A 23,853-nucleotide genomic window follows, 5' to 3' on the forward strand; every position below is an offset into this window, starting at 1 on the left:
TCAAAGCAAAAAACAAATAGCTATTGGAATGTGCTCTAATTTGCTAGAGTCTGTATAAATTAAAAAAGCAACCCAACAAAACTTGGCAAAAAAGTCAAAGGGTATTGTCCTGTAGTTACTATAGTTAAATGTACTTTTCTTATTCAGATTCATACAGCAAAATCTAGCCTTCTTGAGTATAAACATCTAACTTAGAGAAAGGGGTAGTCAGTAAAGATTCTGGAAATCATATTGGTTTCACATACGCTGTATGTCTTGGGCAAACTGAGTGTCCAGTACTTTTTGCTGATCTGCTGTACATAATCAGTTTTGTTGTTTCAAGTTTGTATCATTGTTCACCCACTCTTCCACCCATCCAGACATTAGTCACCATAATAATTTGTTTTAATTTCATTACTACAATTATTTTTGATTTTTAGTGGAAATTAAGGGCAAGGAATCGGGGCTGTTCTTCAAACAGGAAAAGACAAAGAGACTTTGACAGACATGACTTTGCTGGTGAAAGAGCCATAATTGGGTAAGATATGTCTCTAATCAAAACTAGATCCTATTACTCTTACAATATGCTTGTATACAGACTCCAATGGTGGGAGTCTGTATATTGAGTGTTGTCACCTTCTCTTGGAAACAGGTCTCCAGCCAGTGATTAAGGACATGCAAGAAGTAGTTTTTTCTTTGTTAGAAAGCCCAAGTTGAGCTGACTAGTTAGAGATGTGTGAAATGATAAGCTTTGCTTTGTTGTAATGTTTTGCACCTGACGGGATTGCAGTGTCCAACTGATATACAAATGTAACAGGAATAATTCATACCTTTAACTTTGATACCCTTATATGTTCAGATTATTATTTCAGTACATGTTGTGTTTATATCTGTATGCATGTCATTCTTATATATGTTGTCAGTCATAAAAATGTTTAGTTTTATCAACTGTCAAAAAAAAAGTTAGCTAGGCTTAGGTGCTGAGAAATTTTATGTGCGTTCTCAGACCTCTTAAGTGGGTCAGTGACATGGCCTGAAATTCTGTATTATACTAGTGGATTTTTTGGTATAGATACATTTCCATCTCTTAAATCTTAAGAGTGAATTGCCTAAAAAGTATCTATTCTGCAGCTGTGAGCCAAAGCTTGTTATGAAATCACATGTGAAGGAAGCGAAACTGGTAAAACTGAATATTAGCTGTTGTGGAATCACTTGTTGACAATAGAGAGAGGTAGTTAAGCATATTAGTCTGAGGTTAGCCAGAAGGCAGGGTAGGGTAGCACCTTAAGGTGCTTACAGATGTGGGAAAAAAAACCCAACAGCACTTTACTTTCAGGTCAATGTATCCCCACACCAAGTGCAGTACGTGCCCAGAAGAGGCATTGTGTTAGTTTGACCCAGCTCACTCAACATCTGTATAGATTGGGTGCTTCAACAGGGCTTTTTGGCACTTTTGTCTGATAGCTGGTTTAGATAAACACCAAAAAGCCACACTGAAGTGCCTAATCTGTACAGTTGCTGGGGAGTCAGGCTGAACTAAAGAGCTTCCTCTTCTAGTAAAGTGCTGGTTTTTCTTTTCGTTTTGTTTTTTTTCACATCTGTCAGTAGCATTGGAGACAAACTCATTCAGAAATGCATAAGATTTGTTAGATGCTGTAAATACACTAGGAGAGCATCTGATGTAGGCTGCTGCCTGTAAAAGCTTATACATTTCTAAATGAGTTGGCCTCTAAGGTGCCATCTTGTTGACACTAGTTAAGAAGTGTTTTGATGTCTTATTAGAATTAAGTCTACATTATTTAAACAGCTAAGTTGGTGGTGCCCAAGTCTTCTGACTCCATGGGCTGGATGGATGCTGTAGGACTGGTTCACGGGCCAGATTTGGAGTGCAGAGCCATGTCACTTGGCCTGTGGGAATGGAATTTAGTGGCAACAGCATTAACAGCTGCAGTTTCTGTGGTAACCACTGCTTTTCCAACCCCATTTCCAGCCCCATGGGCCAGATGATACAGACCTAGATCTGGCCTGCAGGTCCAGAAATTTGGTGGTGGCAAGCAGTGGCAATGTTATTTGTTCTGGCTCCTGGAGATGTAGCTATTAATGATGCTGTCTATTGCCAAACCTCAACTTCCAAACCTGTGGGGAGCCGCTTATGCCAGATCTTGGCTAACTAGGCTAATTTGGCTAACTTGGCTAACTGGGGCTAGTACCTCAGTACTAGTTTTTTCTAGTTGCTTCAAGTGCATGAATTGGTATAGAATAAATTAGAAAAATCAACTAACTTAGGAAGTGCCTTCTTTGTAGGAAGATGTTTTATGCGGGGAACAGCTGTGAAGGAAGAATTAGGACAGACACACGCTCAGTGTCATTGGATAAAAGGTGATTCTGCACTTAGACTTCAATGATTATGTGCCCTAAAAAGTATTTTGTGTAATCATTTGGCTTTATGTTTATGCCCTGAGTGCTCCAAAGAGTTGCAGGTAAGAAAGTGTGCTTATCATAACCTGAAGTTAACTTTTTGCTTTTCCAAAGGCATAAAAGTCAGCTTTTGTTTTGATACCACTGAATACTTCTTTGTAATTTAACTACAACAGAACAGCTAGCAGACTGTGAAACTATTCTAGTCCAGTGGTTATCAACCTTTGGTACTTTACGTACCCCCTGCCAATTGACGTGGCAAAAGCAAAACCAGAAGTCCCACTGTGGCACTTCCAGTTTCGCTTCCATGAGCCGAGTCCCACTTTTTCCATTGCGGCCTGGGACAAAGCAGCCTGCATGCATCCTCCCTCCCAATCCCTTTGCACACTGATGTTGGGGAGTGAAAGCTCCAGTGCACCGGACTTGGTGGGGGGGCAGTGGTTGGAATTTCTGACCCAAGCAGGCAAAGACCAAGATGCAGCACCTGCGTACCCCCTGCCTATGTCTCATGTACCCCCAGGGGTACACGTACCACAGGTTGAGAAATACTGTTAGTCCACCCTATATAACTTAAAAGCTGCAGTAACTGCTGCTAGTGGAACTCTTGTTTCCTGTCTGTGTATTTCAGTAGGGAGTACTTGATGTCCACTATTGATTCAATGACATGTTCTTGTACTGTTGCAATAAACCTTTTGAACTAGTTTTTGACTTCAGAAGGCTTAAGGGAAAAAAAAAGGTACACTTGGGATTGGATATTAGGTTACTCTTTCACTTTCTTTTTGAGATATTGATGTGTACTCATGGGTTAAATATTTTTCCCTAAACTCATGCAGATATATTGATAAAAAGGTGATTTAATTGTATAGTAAAGTAGCAAATAAGCTATGCTTTTTTTTAGATTTTAAGAGTAATATTTATGGAGAAATATTTATCCTGTTAAATTAACTTCACCACTGTCTTCAGAGAGAGCCTCTTATGAATGTTTCACTAAAATATGCAACTTTCCTCCCAATGGATACAATCAGGATTGTGCTTTTTATTGTGTGACCAAACTGGGGGGTGGAGTGGGGATCATGGACTCTAAGGGAATCAGTATTTGTTTAAACAGAAGATGAATACTGACAAAAGTAAGGAGGGAAAATATAAAATAGAATGTTATATATCTGATGTAGAAGTTTTTCCACTTCATTTCCCCCCCAGGTGTAAAGATACAACTTATAATAGACCATAACTCTTAACTTTAGAAGGAAATAGATATTTACAAAAGGTAAAATTCTTTAAGACAGTTATCAGGGTCTGGAACTAGAAATTATAGATATCAGAGCTATTTTTCTGGTTCAGGCTTTTAGTTCTCTCTCTTGGGAGAAGTTTTGTAGTAATATGTGGACCTATTAAAAAAGGTGCATGATGTTTCTGTCACCTGTTATTGTAAACATTTAACTGGAGTGCACATCACTGAGTGAGGTCGCAACTTGAAGAGTCAAAGCTTTGTGACAACACTATCAGTTACCTGTCAGCCTCTTTGGGGGATAATGATTCCCTGGTCCCTGTGGTTCAAGACGACAAGCATGGATGCTTTCTTGTTTGTTGTTGAAGTTAAAGCATCCACAGTCTGAATCCTTAACTGCAAGGCAGCAGTGCATTCTTGGAGCAGGAAAAGGAAAAACACAGGCTTTTTAAATCATCAGTGCTCTCTGAACATGCTCAGTGGGTTTCCCCTTAATTTCATAAATGAAAGTCTCATTCCCTTGAACTCAAGAGGGCACAAAGGGACTTTGTGACTTCTGCATGTAGGTCAGGAGCTCAAATGATTACATTTAAACAGCTTGTCAGCCACATCATTTTGAAGGCCAGCAGCACCAGATAGTTATTCAGATCTCTTATGTTGTACAGGTCAGTCGTATCATACATGCATTTAACTTAAGCAAATTCAACTATACGCGGGGTGGGAGGTGGGGTAGGGCTTGAGTTTGCATGCAACGCTGCTGCTTACCTGGAGGCCCATTATGGCAGTGATAGCCACTGCCTCCAAAACCTCCCGCTGTTGCCATGGAGCCGTGCCTGGAACTGTGTGGTCAGGCGGCAGCGTGGTGGTGGCCGGGTGGCACGCAGCCATCCCCACCACCACTCCGCGCTGTGCTGCTGCCGCTGACCACACAGCTCTAAGCACGGAGCCGTATGCAAACTCAAGCCCCGCCCCCCTCCCACCCTGTGTATAGTCACCGATTTTCGCCTTACGTGATTTTCACCTTACGTGCTGACTTCAGAACCGAACCCCCACATAAGATGCATCTCCACTGTACTGTTTTGGGATCCTGAAGTGGTGCATGGACTCCCTTCATTGAAATTTATGTGGTTTGCAGAATATATTATAGAAGAGTTCAGGTTTGCTGGTGGTGGCACAGGCACAGGCTTGAAGGAGTGACATAGGGCTTTAATCATCAGCCCACTTGTTAAAGGCTGCACCATCACCTGATTTTTGGTTACACTTATGCCAAAGTAAAATAGAACGTATTGGAGCCAGTGGTTTTGACCCTGGTGTGTGTATAACAGTGTGAGGAAGAAGAGCAGTGGGTTCTGCAGGAGAATCAGGAAAGAAACAAATGGAGCTATTGATGGAAGCAGCTTTAACAATGGGCTTTATGTAGTGAAGCTGGGTCAGGGAGACTAGGGTGCTATCCCTAACTGATGACCAGAGTCGTGCAAAGAGCTAACCGCAGTGTCATCATCTGTAATGTACAAAGAATACTCTTCCAGCATTGTGCAGTGCTTTGATGTCCTTTGACTAAAGGTCCTATATATACATTTTGAAGCATGTTCCTTATTGTGTTGGGTTTTTTCAGTTGTTTGTTCTGTACCTGTAGCTATCGCTATCACATTTTTTCTGGCTTTTCTCTTGTATGTAAGGGTGTGTATTTATTTAGGGATGGATGAGGCTGAGAAGGAGGCAAGGGTTGGTGTTTGGAATGAAAAATATTTGGTTTGGGTTTCCTTTCCCAAGAAGTCTCCATATTGATTGTTGTGCAAGTTCTTTGTCATACCTGCCCAGTGGGCTTACCTTTTGTGTAGCTGTCATTCCAGAGAGTAATCGGTCTTTTTTTGTTTGCTATCATGTGACTTCTCTGCTAGAGCAGTGTTTATGCACTATGGATATGTCTAGATCAGGGGTTCCCAACATTTATGTGCCCAAGGACACATTCGAATTTAAAAGGAAAAAGCAGTAGGTGCCTATATGACTGCATTTTTGTTGGTATAATGATTTTTACTGTTTGGGGAAACACATGCGGGCACCTGAATAAACCTTAGAAGGCACCATGGGACCCACAGGCACCGTATTGGGAACTGCTAGTCTAGATAGTGCTATGCAAAGATGCCCAAAGTAACCATACACAGTAACTCTGGAACAGGAAACAATATAACTACATTAATGTGGTGTTATTCCTAGGCTAATAAAACCTAGCTCAGCAGGTCCAGTTAGTCTAGATGTAGCACTATACCAACATGAGTTCACAGATTCGGGGTTTACAGTTCTTGGTCTTGTGTACACAGATCTAGCTCAAGTATCTCTGTCTGACACTATTTTGGACCACATGCATAAACTTTGTGGGTTTTTGGGGAAACTGGGGATTTTGTGCCCCAAACTCCACATTTACTAAAGGCAGGCTGGCGAGGCTGTCACAATCCTTTGTGCTTTCAATCTTTTGTGCCGAGATTTTTCCAGAAATGCTCTGTGCCACCAAGTTCCATTGACTTTGTAGAAACTGGAGCCCGTACAAGGTACGCATGTTAAACTACCTTGAAAATCAGGCTATAAATGGCTGCTGTGTTGAGTTAGAATAATTCCAGGTAAGATGAGATGCTCTATCCTTTGGGTGCTGGTATTGCTTCTAGTCGCCAACCAAATGCATATTTTTGAGTATTAACCCTCCCTCCCCCCTCCCCCCCCCAAACCCCCCAGACTTTTAAAGTCATAGATTCCATATAGTTATTCAGATGTTTTAGAAAGGCCAAAACCCAAATGTATATAAATTAAGGGTGCTCTGGTTAACTATTACAAACATGCTGGTATCCACTAAGCCAATCCATTGAAGGATCTGGAACCTGTCAAAGAGTTGTTTGACATGGATGAGAGTCCTCAAGATGAAAGCTGGCCCATAAATTATAACTATTTTACGTCTCAAATCTTTTCTGGTAAATCACAGAGATTTAGCAGTTGAACAGCACCTATATAATAAAACCAAATGGAAGTCTACCCAACACTGTTTTATAATGAAGTATTCCTTGTTTCTTTGCAAAATAATAGCCTTTTACCAGGCTTTGCATGAATTATGCAGTGGGCAGGTTACAACAAAAGCTAATAAGGATACTGGGACATGCTGCAGGTTCCAGAAAATTTATCCCTGTTTACTGTGCTGGTGTCTGCACCTGAGGGCCTAATCCTATTTGTGCCTAGAATTGCTTATGCAATTAAATGCAATATTTGGATTTAAGGTTTCATGTGGGATTTTTTTGGTGGAAAGAAATATATTTTCTAGCATACCCATCTAAAGAAAATGCAGAAGAGGGAGGCATCATGTTCCAGAACCAATTTCTTTTTCTTGTTCCTTTGCTAACCTTATAAGCTCATTAAGAATACTCAGCATTTCAGATCTTGCTGTCTCATGATTCAAGAATCCTTTCTCCCTTTTAAACTCTTTAGGAAACTATTGTTGTATAGAGCATCCATCAAAATAAATGCTCAGTAATTTGTGATCCACCTAATTTAGGCTTTGATTTTAACAAGATACTTAAACACAGGCCTAATATAAAAGTACAGAAGTAGTCCCATTAAAGTCTGTGGGGTTGGTAGCATAATATGTGGGGGAACAAAAGGGGGAGGCAAGTGGTGCACAGGGTTGGCCAAGCATAATAGGACCCCTTCCACTTTGGGGAGTCAGTGCCCTGGCAGCAGTAGGTGCCCATGCTGTTGTTGCAGGAACAGCAGCTGGATGTACAGACACTGATGCGGCTGTAGGAACAATAACCAGAGTCAGACCATGCAGCAGCCAGGGACATTTTTTGAGTCCCCAGAGCCAGTAAGACTCCTGCTTCTCCCCTGCAGTGCTCAGTGGTACCCCTTTCCTTCTGTCCTGCTCTGCCTCCAGCAGGATTTTCCTTGGGCACAAAACTTACTAGTTACACCTCTGCTTGGGGCACCTCTTCGGCTTCAGTTAGATGTTTAAGTAGCTTCCTGAATCAGGGTTCCTTAATGTTTAGTAAGATCAGATACACATTGTAATGTTCTCTCTTATCACCAAGATCACTTTGGGGAACTTTTTCAATTTATTTATTTTTTTAGATTAAAGTTGGGTCTCATTGCATCCAGTCAAACCACACGTTATTAGGATCTCATCACAAGGGAGGATGACTGTGCCTGGCTCCTTTAACTTATGCACTACACCTGCTCCCTGACGAGTATACTCCCAGAGCCCTTCACCATTCACAGAGGTTAAAATGAGCTCAGGATTTTATCTTTTTCTAATAATCTTTAGTCAGTAACACCCTCCTATTGCATGTGGGCCCCTGCGGTCACATGAAGTCCCACTAGGCTTTACCCACAAATATTCAGATGAGGGCCCAGAACCTAATTGCATAAAATAAGTTTATATGCATTTTGCCATCTCTAACGTGGAAAGGATGCAAAAACTCAAGAATTTTGACCTGCTGTTTGGTCTGGTGCCTGTTCAGATCAAATGCTCTTCCAGTCATGAGACAAAAGACACATATCCTTTTCAGATACTATAGGTGTCATACTTAAAATCTCGTATTGTCCTGCGTAAAGAAAGAGGAGATGGCACTTCTCCTCAGCTGCCTATGCTCTACTTTCTTTTGGACTACAATCAGAAAGCAAAGAACTCTTCACTGCAGATTCCTATTAAGAAATCTCTTGAAATAGAGCAATGGGGATCAACCATTTTGGCAGACATGTGACAAGGTAATCCCCACACGCTCCCCAACTGCCACTCCAATCCTCTTCCACAGTCAGAGTTGCTGATGAGTGTGTGTGTTCATGTACGTGTACGTGTACGTGTATATACACTAGGGCTGTGTGAAACAGCATTGTTCCAATTTGACTTCCGTTTCGACGATTTGATGGAACAGTTTTTCGTTTCAAGTTTTGTTTTGTTTCATCAAAACTGTTTTGCTGTTTCAATGCTGTTTCGATGTTTTGCCCTTAGGTTATTATGGGGAAACATAAAATGCAGCAGGCAGGCAGATTGGAGGCTCACCCGCACCCCTGGGAGGGCTGCCTGGGTTGTGCCTGAATCCTCCTGGGGGTGCAAACCCCTGATCTGCCTGCCAGATGAGGGAAGCTGGTTGTTGCTGCTTGGGACCAGCACTGGGAAGATTGCTGCAGCCACCGGTGCCAGGCAGCAGCACTCTGGTGCTCTCATCCAGCAGGCAGATCAGGGGTTTGCCTGCATCCCTGGGAGAGCTGTGGGGGCTGTGCCAGAGTCCTTCTGGGGGTGCAGGCCCCTGATCTGCCTGCCAGATGACAGACCAGCACTGGGCACAGATCACTCCCAGCGCCGGGAAGATCAGTGCTGCCACTGGCCCCAGGCTGTAGCACCCAGCTCCTGTCACCTGGCAGGCAGATCGGGGGCACGCACCCCCAAGGAGGACTCCAGTACAACCCCCGCAGTCTTCCCGAAGGTGCTGGTGGGCCCTCAATCTGCCTGCCAGCTGACAGGAGCTGGGTGCTGCTGCCTGGGGCCAGCAGGGCCAGGGCAGATCAGCTTGGGCAGGGACTGGGCCGGGGGAGGGTCCCTGCATCAGCTGATCTGCCCCGGGCCCCTACCTGGAGCCAGCTCCGGTAGGGGGCGAGGCAAATCAGCTCGTGGGGACCCGCCACTGCGATCCTGGGGTGGGGCAGCATCCGGTAGTTCTCTTTGCATTAACCAACTTGCACATTTTTCCTTTCAGTTAAAAATATATATATATATATGTACATGCTATATATAGATATATCTATATTTAGTGTGTGTCTATAGATATATATAGATATAGATTCATAGATGTTAGGGTCGGAAGGGACCTCAATAGATCATCGAGTCCGACCCCCTGCATAAGCAGGAAAGAGTGCTGGGTCTAGATGACCCCAGCTAGATACTCATCTAACCTCCTCTTGAAGACCCCCAGGGTGGGGGAGAGCACCACCTCCCTTGGGAGCCCGTTCCAGACCTTGGCCACTCTAACTGTGAAGAAGTTCTTCCTAATGTCCAATCTAAATCTGCTCTCTGCTAGCTTGTGGCCATTATTTCTTGTAACCCCCGGGGGCGCCTTGGTGAATAAATCCTCACCAATTCCCTTCTGTGCCCCCGTGATGAACTTATAGGCAGCCACAAGGTCGCCTCTCAACCTTCTCTTGCGGAGGCTGAAAAGGTCCAGTTTCTCTAGTCTCTCCTCATAGGCCTCGGTCTGTAGGCCCTTGACCATACGAGTGGCCCTTCTCTGGACCCTCTCCAGGTTATCCGCATCCTTCTTGAAGTGTGGTGCCCAGAATTGCACGCAGTACTCCAACTGCGGTCTGACCAGCGCCCGATAGAGGGGAAGTATCACCTCCTTGGACCTATTCATCATGCATCTGCTGATGCACGATAAAGTGCCATTGGCTTTTTTGATGGCTTTGTCACACTGCCGACTCATGTTCATCTTGGAGTCCACTAGGACTCCAAGATCCCTTTCCACCTCTGTGCCACCCAGCAGGTCATTCCCTAGGCTGTAGGTGTGCTGGACACTTTTCCTCCCTAGGTGCAGCACTTTGCATTTCTCCTTGTTGAACTGCATCCTGTTGTTTTCTGCCCACTTGTCCAACCTATCCAGGTCTGCCTGCAGCTGTTCCCTGCCCTTCAGCGTGTCCACTTCTCCCCATAGCTTTGTGTCATCTGCAAACTTGGACAGAGTACATTTCACTCCCTCGTCCAAGTCACTGATGAAGACATTAAAGAGTATCGGTCCAAGGACCGAGCCCTGCGGGACCCCACTGCCCACACCCTTCCAGGTCGAGACCGACCCATCCACCACGACTCTCTGGGTGCGACCCTCTAGCCAATTCGCCACCCACAGGACTGTGTAGTCATCCACATCACAGCCTCTTAACTTGTTCATCAGTATGGGGTGGGATACCATATCGAAGGCCTTCCTGAAGTCTAAGTATACGACATCCACCCCTCCTCCTGTGTCCAGGCGTTTCGTAACCTGGTCATAGAAAGAGACTAGATTGGTCAGGCACGATCTGCCCACCACAAACCCGTGCTGGTTTCCCCTCAGCATAATTTGCCCTGCTGGGCTCTCACAAATGTGAGCCTTGATAATTTTTTCAAAGACTTTACCAAGGATGGAGGTGAGACTGACTGGTCTATAGTTGCCCGGGTCCTCCTTCCCCCCCTTTTTGAAAATGGGGACCACGTTAGCTCTTTTCCAGTCCTCCGGGACTTGGCCCGTGCACCACGAGCGTTCGAATATTCCCGCCAGTGGCTCTGCAATGATGTCGGCCAGTGCCTTCAGCACCCTCAGATGGAGCTCATCCGGGCCTGCCGACTTAAAGGCATCCAGTTCTTCCAAGTGACTCTGCACCATCTCAGGGTCTACGCATGGCAGTCTGGCGCCTTGCTGCTGCCTCTCTACAACCCCAGTGAGAGAGTTGTTGTGCCCCTCACTTAGGAACACTGAGGCAAAGAACTCGTTGAGGAGTTCAGCCTTGTCCCCCCTGTCCGTCACCAATTGTTTCTGCCCATTTAGCAGGGGTCCTATTCTTCCCTGGGCCTTCCTTTTACTCCCAATATATCTAAAAAACAATTTCTTGTTGTCTTTTACTTGGGTTGCCATCCTCAGCTCCATGGTAGCTTTGGCCCGCCTAACTGCCTCCCTACAAGCACGAGCAGAGGAGGTATATTCGTCTTTAGTGATCTCACCTTGTTTCCACTTTTTATGTGCTCCCCTTTTGTCCCTTAGGCTGCCCTGGATTTCTCTGGTCAGCCATGGAAGCCTCCTGGCCCCTTTCCCTCTTTTGCCTCGCTCGGGGATCGTCTTGCTTTGTGCCCGAAGGATCGTTTCCTTAAGGCACAGCCACCCTTCTTGGGCTCCCATCCCATCAAAACTCCTACTTTGCAGTGCATCCTTGACTAATTGCCTGAGTTCATTGAGATCAGCTTTCCTAAAGTCTAGCACTTTCACCCTACTAGTTACCTTACCCACTCGACGTCTTATGTTGAATTCTATTATTAGGTGATCACTGTCCCCCAAATGGCTACCGATCTGGAGGTCCCAGATATAGATAAATATAGATAAATATATATAGATAAATATATCTATATATGTGTGTGGGTTTTTTTTTACTGAAAGGAAAAATGTGTAAGTTGGTTAATGCAAAGACAACTTCAGAGTATGTTTAATTAATTTAGAAATGTTAGACTTAATGAGCCTTTAGCAACTGAATTTTGAAAGCTGCTTGCCAGATTTCTCATGTACATAGGTGCATAGTTTTAGGAATGCTTTCATAATAAAGGCTGTGGGCTTGCGTTTTTGTACAGTTTTGGGGGTTGGGTAAGGCATCCTTTAAACAACTGGCACACTTTAAAAATGGACAAATAAAAAATGGCTAAATGTAGGTCCTTTCAGTTTGAGCTCTTCTGATAAAGCAAACAGGGCTTAAGATGGCAGTACCAAGCCAAAAAAACCCCCAACTTTCCACAAAGAAGTAGAACTACTTGTTCAAGAAAACTTACCTGAGAGAGAAGGTTTTGTTTTTTTTTCGTTTTGCTTCCCTTGGTAAAATGGGATGTCAGATAATTCTGACTGAGTTTCTTGTAGCTGGCTATGCACAAGTTAATTGTGTTCAGGTACTACAACATGTTGTTAGTCTTTTCTTTAGTCTGAGCAGACTGCAGCAATGGCTCTCTCTTTGCTTTCTCGTGTACGCTGTCTGAGTGCAGACCTTTCCATGGAAATAAAACCTCATGGCTCAGCTACTTTGGGCCTCCAGTGATGGGTGCTGACTTTGGAAAAGCTTAAGCACACCTTTCCACTGAGCTCCAAGCTTTGGACAGTGGGTTTTTGTGGTTTACCACATCAGGGGCACATGGTAATTGAATGAGAGGCACAAACTTTGTGAGGGGTTCCTAAAACAAACAACTTTTTTACTTTAGGTAACCCAAAAAATACACCGACCTAGATAGCATAACAAAAGCCTACGTGTATGTGTTTGCCTCAATTTCTTCACTATTCTGAAACATTTATTAACCTTGGTCAGACTCATCTAGTGAGTCTTGGATCCCTGCCCAGGATATAGTTTCTCCTCTTCTTATGAAGTTTGTGTCTCTTGTTCCTATGCATCTAGCCATATAATTGAACAGGGTTCTTCTGTTTTGAAAACGTGTTCCTCTTCTGCCTTGCCTCCTGTGTCCCTGGGTCCCTTTAACTCCATGTCTCTTCAGTTCTGTTCTGTTGGTTTTTAACACTCATTGTTAACACCTGATTATTTGTTCTCATGTCTAAGAATTTTGCACTCCCCAAATCCAACCTGCAGAGAAGTTCAGGAAGAACTAGTTTCATATAGGATGGATGTGTTCATCCCATGGTCTTGAGGGTTTGCCTTTTTCAAAGGAGCAATCAAGGTTTAATGACCCTGTATGGTACCTGGTCTGTGAAAGGCATGACAAGGTTTGCACATAGATTACTGCATGCATGTAGATTACTGCATGCCCACAGAGTTGTTCCAAAATGTAGCAATTTTATTAAGGTCGACCAGAATTTATAATTCTGCAAAGATTCTGATTTGTGACAGGGAAGTTGGTGCATGGGACTGAATGGAGAAAGGTGAGAGAGTTGCTAGGTAATCTTTATGTTGTCTTTGTTAATGTGATAATTAACTGAAGAAAAATAAATTCTGAATGTGCCAAACAAATTGCAAAAACACAGTTTGGAACTGCTGAAAGCCCATCTTTTCTGAGCCCTGCACACACCCCTAGCACGTCTCTTTCACACACAGATGTTTTTGTCTAGATTAAAAAATAAATTCCTCTTGTGATGATGGTAGTAGTAATTTTTATTATTAAATCTTTGTATTTCTTTGACTTTTCTGGTGCAGCAGAGCAGAGTGGTGCAGTGTGCAGCCCTCTCTCCTCAGGCTTTCGGCAATAGACAGCATGCTGGATAGGATCAGTTGGCATTAGGGCTGTGCAAAATGGCTGTGTTTTGATTTGGTTTTAGATTCCGCCGTTTTGGAGGACAGTGATTCCTTTCGGTGTTTCGGATCACTGTCCTGTTTCATTTCGGCCAAATCTATTTTGGAGATGCAGCTCTGCCAAATCTCCTCCGAATCTGTTTTGAAGCCCAGCCGGGCAGGGCTGCAGGGCCCCAGTGGGAAGCAGGATGGGGCCATGGGTGGCTTGTCCGGGGGAGGGACCACTGCCCTCTGTGCAGGCAATGAGACCCTGTGCGGATCTCTGATTCCTGAGGAGTCAGGTTGCATGGCAGGGACCAGCACTGCCCTGCCGTGCGACCTGGCTCCTCAGGGAGCGGAGATCTGTGCCAGGATCTCCTCCCTGCCGCTGCCCACCCTGCACTACCCCAGATATCTGCTCCCTGTGGAGCCAGGTTGTGCGGCAGGGACCAGCACTGCCCTGCCATGCGACCTGGCTTCTCGGAGAGCAGAGATCTGCGCTGGGGTTTCTTTGCCATCACTGCCTGCCCGCGCTGCCTCAGATCTCTGCTCCACGTGGAGCCAGGTCGCACAGCAGGGACCAGCACTGCCCTGCTGTGCGACCTGGCTCTGCAGGGAGCAAAAGTCCACACTGGGGTCTCCTCACCGCTGCTGCCCACCCCATGCAGCCCTGTGTCACCGGGGCAGTGAGGGGTGGGCAGCAGCAGTAAGGAGACCCCTGGTGTGGATCTCTGCTCCCTGCGGAGCCATGTTGCGTGGCAGGACAGCAGTGTACAGCTGTTTCCCTGCAAGCCCAGCTCTGAAACTCTGACATTTTCTGAAATGTTTCTGAAACTTTTTGGATGCCTTATTTCGTTTTGGAGATGTTTCTGAGCCTTCTGTTTTGATTTGGATTCTGTGTTTCGGGTGCTGAAACAGCCCGAAACACCTCCAAAACAAAATGGCTGCCAACATTTCACACAGCCCTAGTTGGCATATCCCTGGCCCTCAACAGCCCCACCAAAAGTCATTAAGTGGTCCTCCAGCCTGAATAATTGCCAACCCCTGCCATATTTTCATGAGTCATGCACCTTTTCCCCATAATTCTGCTCCAGTGAGGTATATATTGTAATTGAGGAAATACAGTAACAGCAGTTTCTGCCGCCTAATCCTCTGCCTGGAGAAAGGGAAAGTAAAGCTGCAAGTGCTTCATGCAGGACTCCATAACTTCTGGCTGTGGATATTTGCTCCTCATCTGCCTTCTTCTCGCAGCCACCTCTTCCCCTGCTCTTTGCAGAGGCTTTCAAGGAATATCTTTTTTGCCTTCATTCTGCCTTTCAAAAACAAGATGCATATTTTATTGGAAGGGGAGCATGTTATATGTGAGAAAAATACAGTATTATCAATCTCAATAGGTTTTTTTCAGTGTAACTAGCTGTTTTCACCCATTGGTAGTCAGGTCCAAGCTCAAATCTACAGTTTCAAAACTGTATTTGGCTCTGGCACTTCCTCTGTCTCTGTAGAGGTGATGCAGTGAAATTCCTACACTGTCACACAGCAAAGTTACCACTACACATCCACATTTGTTTATAGGTAGCCACTGAGGCTGAGTGCAAAACCTGGAAGGACGCTATCACCACAAAAGTCAGTTCCAGCTCCCCACCTATAAAGAGAGTAGTTCTGTAAATCATCAGCTGAGTAAACTTACCTCTAACCAAGGTGAGAAGTAGAATGCAGGAATAACAAATCTGTTAAAAGAAGCTGTGTTGAATTCATGTACCTTACCTCGAGATCAGTGCCATATTCATCATATATTATTGTATGTATGACAGGCAACCCAAAGTTATGTTGACGAATATCCTGAGGACGGAAATAGGAAGAAAATACACACAGAACCAGCTTATAACTGATGCTAATATATCTGACGATGACAAAGTGCAGTCAGATCTACCAACTTCATCTTCTGTTGCCAGCCTAGAGATTTGTCAAATATTAAACCCTCCTCTCCAAAACCTTTTTCAGTCCAAAAGGTATGTTGCTGAGTACACTCTTACTCTGTTTCAGTACTGCTTTACTTCATGTTGCATACAAAGTCTTTAATAGTTTGCTTGCAATTGTTGTTCATAACAAATAATTCCTCTTTGCATGGTAGCTGTTTCTTGTTGTTGCCAGCCTTACTTTCACCCTCACCATAGCAGACTTTGTTAGGTTTGCTTGCAACTGTCACTTTAGGCCATAATATTTGAGAGACAATGTGCCATCCATGCCCTCATGGGGTTTCTGATCCATTGTTTTCTAAATTGAACTCTATAAAAAAAACTTTATTTAAAATCTGGTTCAGTCTTTGGACCCTTGTAATCTACGTATTTCTCCTCACCCTCATGAAGAGAAGAGATCACATTCACATCCAGCCAAGCCCTCTTCTCTCCTTCCTCCAGACAAGAAATACTTGCAGTTCTTGTCTTCTCTAATTGTTCTTCTGGATCTAGCTGTGACTCTACCCTCTAAAATATATTTCTCATCGCTGACTACCTCTGCTCCATCAGCAGCTTGACGACAACCGTGCAAATACTAAGGTACTCTGAAAAGAGAATCTGTACATCTGAATGGAACAGGAGTGCAAAGAACAGTAATCGGACATCATCTTAATGTTGTGCTGTAACATGCCCCAAGTAGATCAGTACTCAGAGACATGATACTGAAAGAGGAATATGCAGTGAATATCCAGGAGGCAACGTACAGAATCATAACAGACACAAACAAGCAATGACTATCTATTATTATTTGGAATAAGTCACTATGGAAATAGTAAAGCATAAGCAACAAAGTTTGAGGACAATGAGAAGTCAGCCATCAGCCACAAAAGACAGCAAGTTGATTCTGATGATGTCAGATGTTTTGTGACAGTCTTGAACATTTTAACTGCTGATCAATATATTTTGTCATCTGATTGGTTTAACTTTGGTGCTTATTTCATCTAACACATGTAAAATCATCTCAGTTTCATAATCATGTGCTTGAAGAGTGTCACCTGGGAGCTGTGACCAAAGACTGGAATGAAATACTGAGTTTTTGTGATACCCGGTTGACCGCTGATGACCAGGCATTTGAGTGAATCAATCTGACAGTAAGCTTTGTTTTGTTAGAGACTTTCTGTTAATAGGAAAATTACTTTTTTCGCTCCATACTTCTATCAAATGCTTTGCAATTTCAATTTCACATAAAGTTTTATGGTGAGAAATATTGTGTGGACAGGGAACTGCAAAATCTTAAGGTGAGATGTCAAAGACAAGACTATGTTAATGTGCTGTTTAATTCAACAAATGTGATGTTTCTGTCCCCTCTCCGTTTGACTACCCAGCTTAGTGTAGTCTGTTACCATTGATTCTAATGTGACCTGCTTGAGTTAAACTGTTAGCTTCTCAGTGGAGGATCATGTTTTATGACTATAAAGGCCTGTGGGCAAAATTATGCTTTCTTAGTATTATTGATGTTTGGTGTTACCAAGCTATTAATTTACGTACACTCAGCCAGAAGTTTCTATATCCAGAATTCAGTGTAGTATTTCTCGTTTCTTGTTATGTATGGCAGGCAGCCCAAAATTATCTTGACAAATGTCCTGAGGACAAAAGTTGGAAGAAAATATGCAAAGAGCCATCTTAGCTTTGATGCTAATATATCTGATGCTGACAAGTTACAGTTGGGTCAACCACCCTCATCATCTGTTGCCAGCCTACAGACATGTCAGATATTAAGTCCTACTCTTCAAAGTTCTTTTCTGTCCAAAAGGTATGTGATTCAGTACTGATTTTTTTTTAGTCTTTCTTTCCCTGAAATAACATAACTGATATGAAAGATAATTTGCCTGAAACAGTTTTTATCAGAACCTCCCTTGAAGCAATAGTTGAATTTCCCGGGTTCAAACTAACATGCTGCCAACAGCCAACCCTTTTAACTATGCTTTAAACTGATTCTTGATATATCTGCATTACTAGGTCAGTTCTTTTATCAAGAAAAAACTTAAGTGTGTACAGTATCTAGGTATGGTTATAGGCTTCTTGTATCACTACATTGGTTTGAAATTATGTCTAAAACCAGTCAAAATATTACCCTCCTATTGTTGAGAGAGTTGCTGGCTGGACTTCAGGTAATTTCTTTACAACATTTCTCCACGGTGCTTGTGCATACTGATCTTTTACATCTTCCTAGAGCCACAGTTATCTCTCAGTGCTGTCAGCAAAATGCTGCAATCTAAGGGCTGCTTGTTTCATTGCTTAATTTCTACTTTTCTTGTCTTCTTTCCACATTTACCTAGACATGAGTATCATTATGGGGCTTGACATGTGGAACTAGTAGAAAGCAGGACTGTGCGAAATTTCACCAGGTGTTTCGTTTCGACACTGTTTTGAGTCGTTTCGAGCTTGAAACAGTGAAATTGAAACGAAAGGCTTCGAAACAGCCTTGAAACGAAACGAGGACACTTGAAACATTTCAAAACGTTTTGAGTTTTGAAGCTGGGCTTGCTTGCAAGGAAACAGAAGCAGTGAGTGCGAGGCCCTGTGGTGCTGGAGCCAGCAGGATCGTGGGCTGAGGGCTGGCACATGGGGCTGGAGCAGCCAGCAGGCAGGCAGAGGGGTGGGGAGAGGCGACGGCCATGGTGAGAAGCTACGGTAAGAAGCAGCAGTAACCAATTAGTTCTATTTACATTAATGCCTACGGGTAAGAGTTTTGCTTAACGCGGTTCCACTTAATGCTCAGTTTTCCTGGAACCAATTAAGAGCATTAAGCGGGGGTTGCCTGTACCCTTTTATTATTATATTCATTCATTCCTTTCAATTTATTCCTCCCCCAAAATCCTTTTTGCTTTTGTTAGTCTATTTTGATTCTTTTCCCCCAGAAAAGAAATCTGTGCTTTCTTTCACAGTGTGCATTTCACTCACTGTGCAGGGAAGCACAGCATACGTTGCATATTATAATACATAATTTATTCAGGAATACGTACATACATTTATATATTTTATTTATTACATAAATACATACATACATACATACAATTATCTACATATATTACATTAATACAGATTACATTACAGAAGAACACACAGATTTTCCAGCACATGAAACACACTTTGAAGTGTGCTGAAAAAATAGCTGGCAAGCCTTCAGGGAGGGGCAGAAGAGGGGGTAGAGGGAGAGCTGTAATTTCTACCACTCAAATTGAGACGTAGCCTCTTTCCTACAACTAGCAGGCATGAGGCTTCCAGTTCTACTGGCAGCAAGGAGAGGGGAACAGTGCCACTGCCTGAGTCTGCATCCCCTCCAAACACAGGAGCCATAACCCCTCGTACCACCACCATGACAACAAGCAGCACCAGCATTACAGTCTCCACCCCCATTTCACTTCCCATCCTGAGCCTTCAAGTGCCAGAGGAAGAGCTGGAGCTGGATCTGAGTGCCATTGCAAGGGAAATTCTGGGGAAGGAGGGGGAATCATCTAGTTTGTGCTCCACGCCCCTCAAGTTTCCCCTACAGCCAGGTCTCCTTCCCCAGAAGGCATTTCGGAGGAGGTTGAGGTAGAGCTTGTGGAGGCAAGTGGCTCAGCTGAGTCCACTCCTCCTGTTGCTGTGCCTCTGCCTGCTGAGGAGGGGGAAAAGGGAGCATCCACACATGTACCCCCACCCTAGAAGTGAGAAAGTAGCGTGGTCTGGGACAGGCCAGTGTTTGGGGTGGGGGGGGATGTAGCAGGTAAAAGTGGAGAGGTACCTGGGGAGTCAGGTGTCTGGCAGGTTGTAATGTGTCAGAATTCCAATGTCCATATTGAGTCCATGAGTTTCTGTACCTAGGAGGTTGATGAAGTGCAGTTCATAGGCTTGTCTGTGAAAAGTGGTTTGTAAATTCCCTTTGAGGATCAGTCCTGAGATCGGAGACAGGTAGTTGGGTGTGATAGATTTTCGGTGTGCGCTCATTCTGGTGCGAGAGTTTGTTGCTTGATGTCTCCTACATATTTTCTATCAGGGCACTTAGTATTATCTCTATACTGGAGATGTTGTTGGCAGGTTTTGCATGTCTTGTCATGGCATGGTCTAGAACCATTTGCTGTGTTTTGGGCTGTAGGAAGTTTGGCTTCTGGTGATGAGGTTAGTGAGGTTCAGTGCTTGTCTGTGAAAAGCGGTTTGTAAATTTAAACAAGCCTATGAACTGTACGTCATCAACCTCCTAGGTGGTAGGTATAGAAACTCATGGACTCATTATAGACATTGGAATTCTGACACACTACAGCCTGCCAGACATCTGACTCCCTAGGTACTTCTCCACTTTTACCTGCGCTGCTATATCCCCCCAATCTCCTCCCACCTCAGCCTGTTCCTCACTCCCTGGCACCTTCATTTCCATTTTTACTGACTGGCTTTCTTGCCAGCATTACATGCCAGCCTCTGACTTCTTTACTATTCCTTTCATCCAGGAATAGCGCATGCACGCACACGCGCACATGCACACACACACAACCCTCCCCTCCCCCCCCAACTGCAGGTGCTTCATCAGCCTGACGAAGGATTTTTCAACCTGAAAGCTTGCTAAGATATATTTCTCCAACTATTTAGTTGGTCTAATAAAAGATATCAGATTGACCCAAAGATGCTTGTCTGCCAGTGCCATGTCCTTAGATCAACATGGCTACAGCCTACACTCCTAGCACCTGCCCCTGGTCAGCTGACCGGAAGGACGTGGGGCCCTGGGCACATCTAAGTCCCAGAGCTGGGGCTGGCAGGGAGAGTTCTCTGGGAGCTGCTGGAGAAGCAGCTCCTGCAGGAAAGGAAAGAAAGGCTCTGTCACAGTTCGGCTGCCTGAGATGCTGCTAGTGCTACTGTGCTGCTTACTTACCTGTTGTTATTTAAAGTGATGGACTGGACTAAGGCTGTAGGGGAGGAGGAGACCTCATTGGGGCACACTACCGTGTCATGTAGAGGCCCCAGTGCCAGTGAGGCCCTTAACACACACACAGTCACACATGCCACGAGTTTTGCTTGTCAGCAGTTTGAGGTGCAGTTTCCCAGAAACCCCTGTACCTATCTCCTTGAAACTTGACAGGCTTTGTGGATTCAGCACGGGCTACCACCCCTGCTTTTTTTCATTCGAATCAGGCAAAAAATGACAAAGTTATAGGCATATTTGTGATTCCCCATTATAGCCTATGGGCAAAACGTTGAAACGTGTCAAAACAGCGAAACAGTTTTGACAAAACTAAACAGAAGAGAGCTTTGAAACGAAATGAAGTGATGAAACAAAACACTGTCCCTTTGAAATGGAAGTCAAAACAAAACAATGCTCTTTCGCACAGCCCTAGCAAAAGGCATCTGACTAGGATTGCCTAATGTTAGTTTTTTTCTGAGTGAGCAATGCAATATTAGTTTTTTAAGAGAACAGCGCAGAAAGTAGAGACACCTGAACATCAGCAAGAACAAAAAGGAAATGGCAGAAGAAAATAAAATGCTAGAGAAGTCTGGTAAATGGACAACTAATTTTAAAATATCCTTAAAAATTCCTGTAGAAACCTAGGTCACGTTCCTCACCTTTAGAAATGTTAAAATTTATGTTAACAAGGATCTGTCTCTTTTGTTCCAAGCTGCTGTAAGTATTCCTTAACAATTAATTTAGGGAAAGCTACATTTAAAACAGGATTTATACTTCAGTGAATTGACCCTGATACTACTTTGGTTCATGGTGTTCCTTTCCTCATTCTTAAAATTCTGATGGGAACACCGAGTATCTGCAAGTTAGTTCAATGCAGTACAAAAGTTTGATTTTTAGCTTATAGGATATACATCAGTATATGTACATCACGCAGACTGAACCCATTTTTTCTTAATGGAGGAACTGCTCTTCTTACTGATTGTTCCTTTATAGCCAAGATAATGTTGAGAAACAGAAATAGGTCAACTAGAATTTAGTCTTCGAATCTGTTATGAAACTATTAAAGACAGTGAATGAATGGAAGCCTGAGGTGTGTATTCTGATGTGACTAGGTATAGCTTTGGAATGATGTTGATTCTTGTGTGTATTTTTAGAGATAGTTTCTGAACATTTTTACATAGCTCTTTGTATTTGAGAGAATAGGTAAATGAACACTGTGAACATATATACAGATAAATATCTGGGAGACAGCTACTGTCTAAGTTTTACATGAAGCCACATGTTGGAAAAAGCGGTGCTGATTTTTCAGTTTTGAAATTGCTGATTACTGTTTTGCAGTGTGCCGCCATTTTTATAAGTGTACTCAGTTCTTTACTTTTATAAAAAATAGGTAGGTAAAAATGTATTAAAACGAGAAAATTGCAATAGAGGGAGCCCAAAGCTTTTAGCAAGAGATGGAAACATCTCTATGAAATTAGTTTAAATGAGCCAAATGTAAACATTACACCCCCCCCATCTTCTCTAGTTAGTGCACTAAGTAAAAGGACTGAAGTGAACAAGTCAGTGTTTCAGAAGGTGGTTCCTTTATAGTGAGGTTTCTTTGGTTTTTGAAAGATTAATTTCCTGTCTGTATTTTTTACAAACCTTTATCAACCTGTGCATTAAGGAGAAATGTCAGAATTTTTTTGCAACGCACCCTAAAATGATGAATATGCAACATAGGGAGAACTATTTTCAGGAATCATATGTCTTTTTTAATGGAAATGAGCTTATTCTATGAATATATTATACAAAGTCCGACAAGAACATTTATTATAAGCATACTGGTGGAACATTCTGCTAGTGAGGTGTCTGTCTTGGACTTGGACTCAGTTTTATTCTGGTCTCCATTTTCTCTCTAATGTTTCTGCCCAAGATACTCTTGTGACTTGGTTTCATTTTTCTGATCATCCCTTCACACCTCTAGCTCCTCAGAGACCATGCGCATGCATCCACTTTAAGGTCCATTTTAACCAGATCCATGAGAAAGGGGTGTGTTGTAAGTGAAAATCCTGTCTGTTATGTATGGTGGAAATAAATAATAAATTTAAAGTTGTAATTTCTAAAATATATGTAAGTGCATGATAGAGACTGGCTGGTCTGCCAGTCCCCACAGGGGAAAAATATGGGCTTGTTATGCAGAATGAGAATAATTAAAATACATCAATTCTTTTAAATTGGTTAGAATTAGAAAGCTTGTGTTGCACTCAGGGGGAAACTTATGTTTTTCTCATCCAGGCATTTTATTTTTTGAGGGGGAAGGTGTTTCAGAGGCAAAACACTGATTTATTTTCCAGTGTTTAGAACAGCGCTTCCCAAATATTTCCTCAGCATGGCCTCTTACCCCCAGCCTGCAGCCCTACCCACAGCCCCCTGGCCCTGAGGTGCCTCGCAGTCCCCTGGCCCTGCCTACCCAATGCCAGTGATGCTCACTCCCAACCCGCCGTCCCCTGGCCCTGCTGGTGCCTCTTCCTCCCAACTTGCCGCCCCCCATGTGCTCCAGAGCCAGGGCCTGCAGCCCCCTGTGGGAGGTGGCAGGTGCTGTGGCCAGAGCAGACTGTTGCGCCTGGCTCCTGCTCAAACCCCCCCCCCCCCCCCCCGCGTCCCCTCCCCTGTGGGTGGCACAGCTGGAGCAGACCCCATGTGCGGGGAGGGGGGAGGATTCAGGCTGCCTGCTGCAGGCTAGGGGCTCCCTGCCCTGCTGCCCTTCCCCTGGGGCACCACAGCCCAGCAGGCAGGACCTAATGCGGGAGGGAGCCCCGCATTGCCATGGCTGCCAAGCTGAGCCACCCCCTGCCCATCCAGCAGCACTGGGGGCACAACTCCATGCCATGCTGCACCTCACCTCGGCAGCCATAACGGTGCAGCATTCCCTGCAGTGCTGGATCCTGCCAGCTGGGCTGCGGAGGCAGCTTCTGCCTGGAGCTGCTTCTGTCCCACTGCAGCCCCTCACCCTGCTGTGGGCACAGAAATCCTTGTGACCCCAGTTGCTGATGTTGCGACCCTATTTGGGGTCATGACCCACCATCTGGGAACTGCTGGTCTGGAACTATGTATCAACAAGGTGTGAAATGTTCTACTAGATCAGAATGGCTGTAACTCTGTCTGTCTGTCTAAGATGCAAGGCAGTAGAGAATCAAGCTCAGTGTATTCAGTAGCCTTGGAATTTATGGTTGCTCTTCTTGGTAGTTCTGACATACAATTTAGGTTGCAGCATGTTGTTGGCTACAGGATGTTGCCAAACAACCTGAGTACCAAGGATCTAGGTTTTCCATTTCTGAGGGAAAAAAATGGAGTAAAACGCAGATTTCTCATTTTAGCAG

General features: G+C 44.0%; 1 protein-coding gene across 3 annotated transcripts in view; it reads left to right on the top strand.

Moving 5' to 3' along the window:
• SENP7 (SUMO specific peptidase 7) overlaps positions 1-23,853 on the top strand; it is a 70,399-nt gene that overhangs the window by 5,763 nt on the left and 40,783 nt on the right. For 2 of the 3 annotated variants that reach the window (XM_019476243.2, XM_019476245.2), the window contains exons 4-7: positions 420-517; positions 2,284-2,358; positions 15,412-15,609; positions 17,171-17,368. In XM_019476243.2, coding sequence (XP_019331788.2) covers positions 420-517; positions 2,284-2,358; positions 15,412-15,609; positions 17,171-17,368 — 569 coding nt within the window. The remainder of the gene's footprint in view (positions 1-419; positions 518-2,283; positions 2,359-15,411; positions 15,610-17,170; positions 17,369-23,853) is intronic. The other variant, XM_019476244.2, reaches the window with a different exon arrangement.

The sequence above is a fragment of the Alligator mississippiensis genome, chromosome 1, assembly GCF_030867095.1.
Source record: "Alligator mississippiensis isolate rAllMis1 chromosome 1, rAllMis1, whole genome shotgun sequence".
Lineage (NCBI taxonomy): Eukaryota > Metazoa > Chordata > Crocodylia > Alligatoridae > Alligator > Alligator mississippiensis.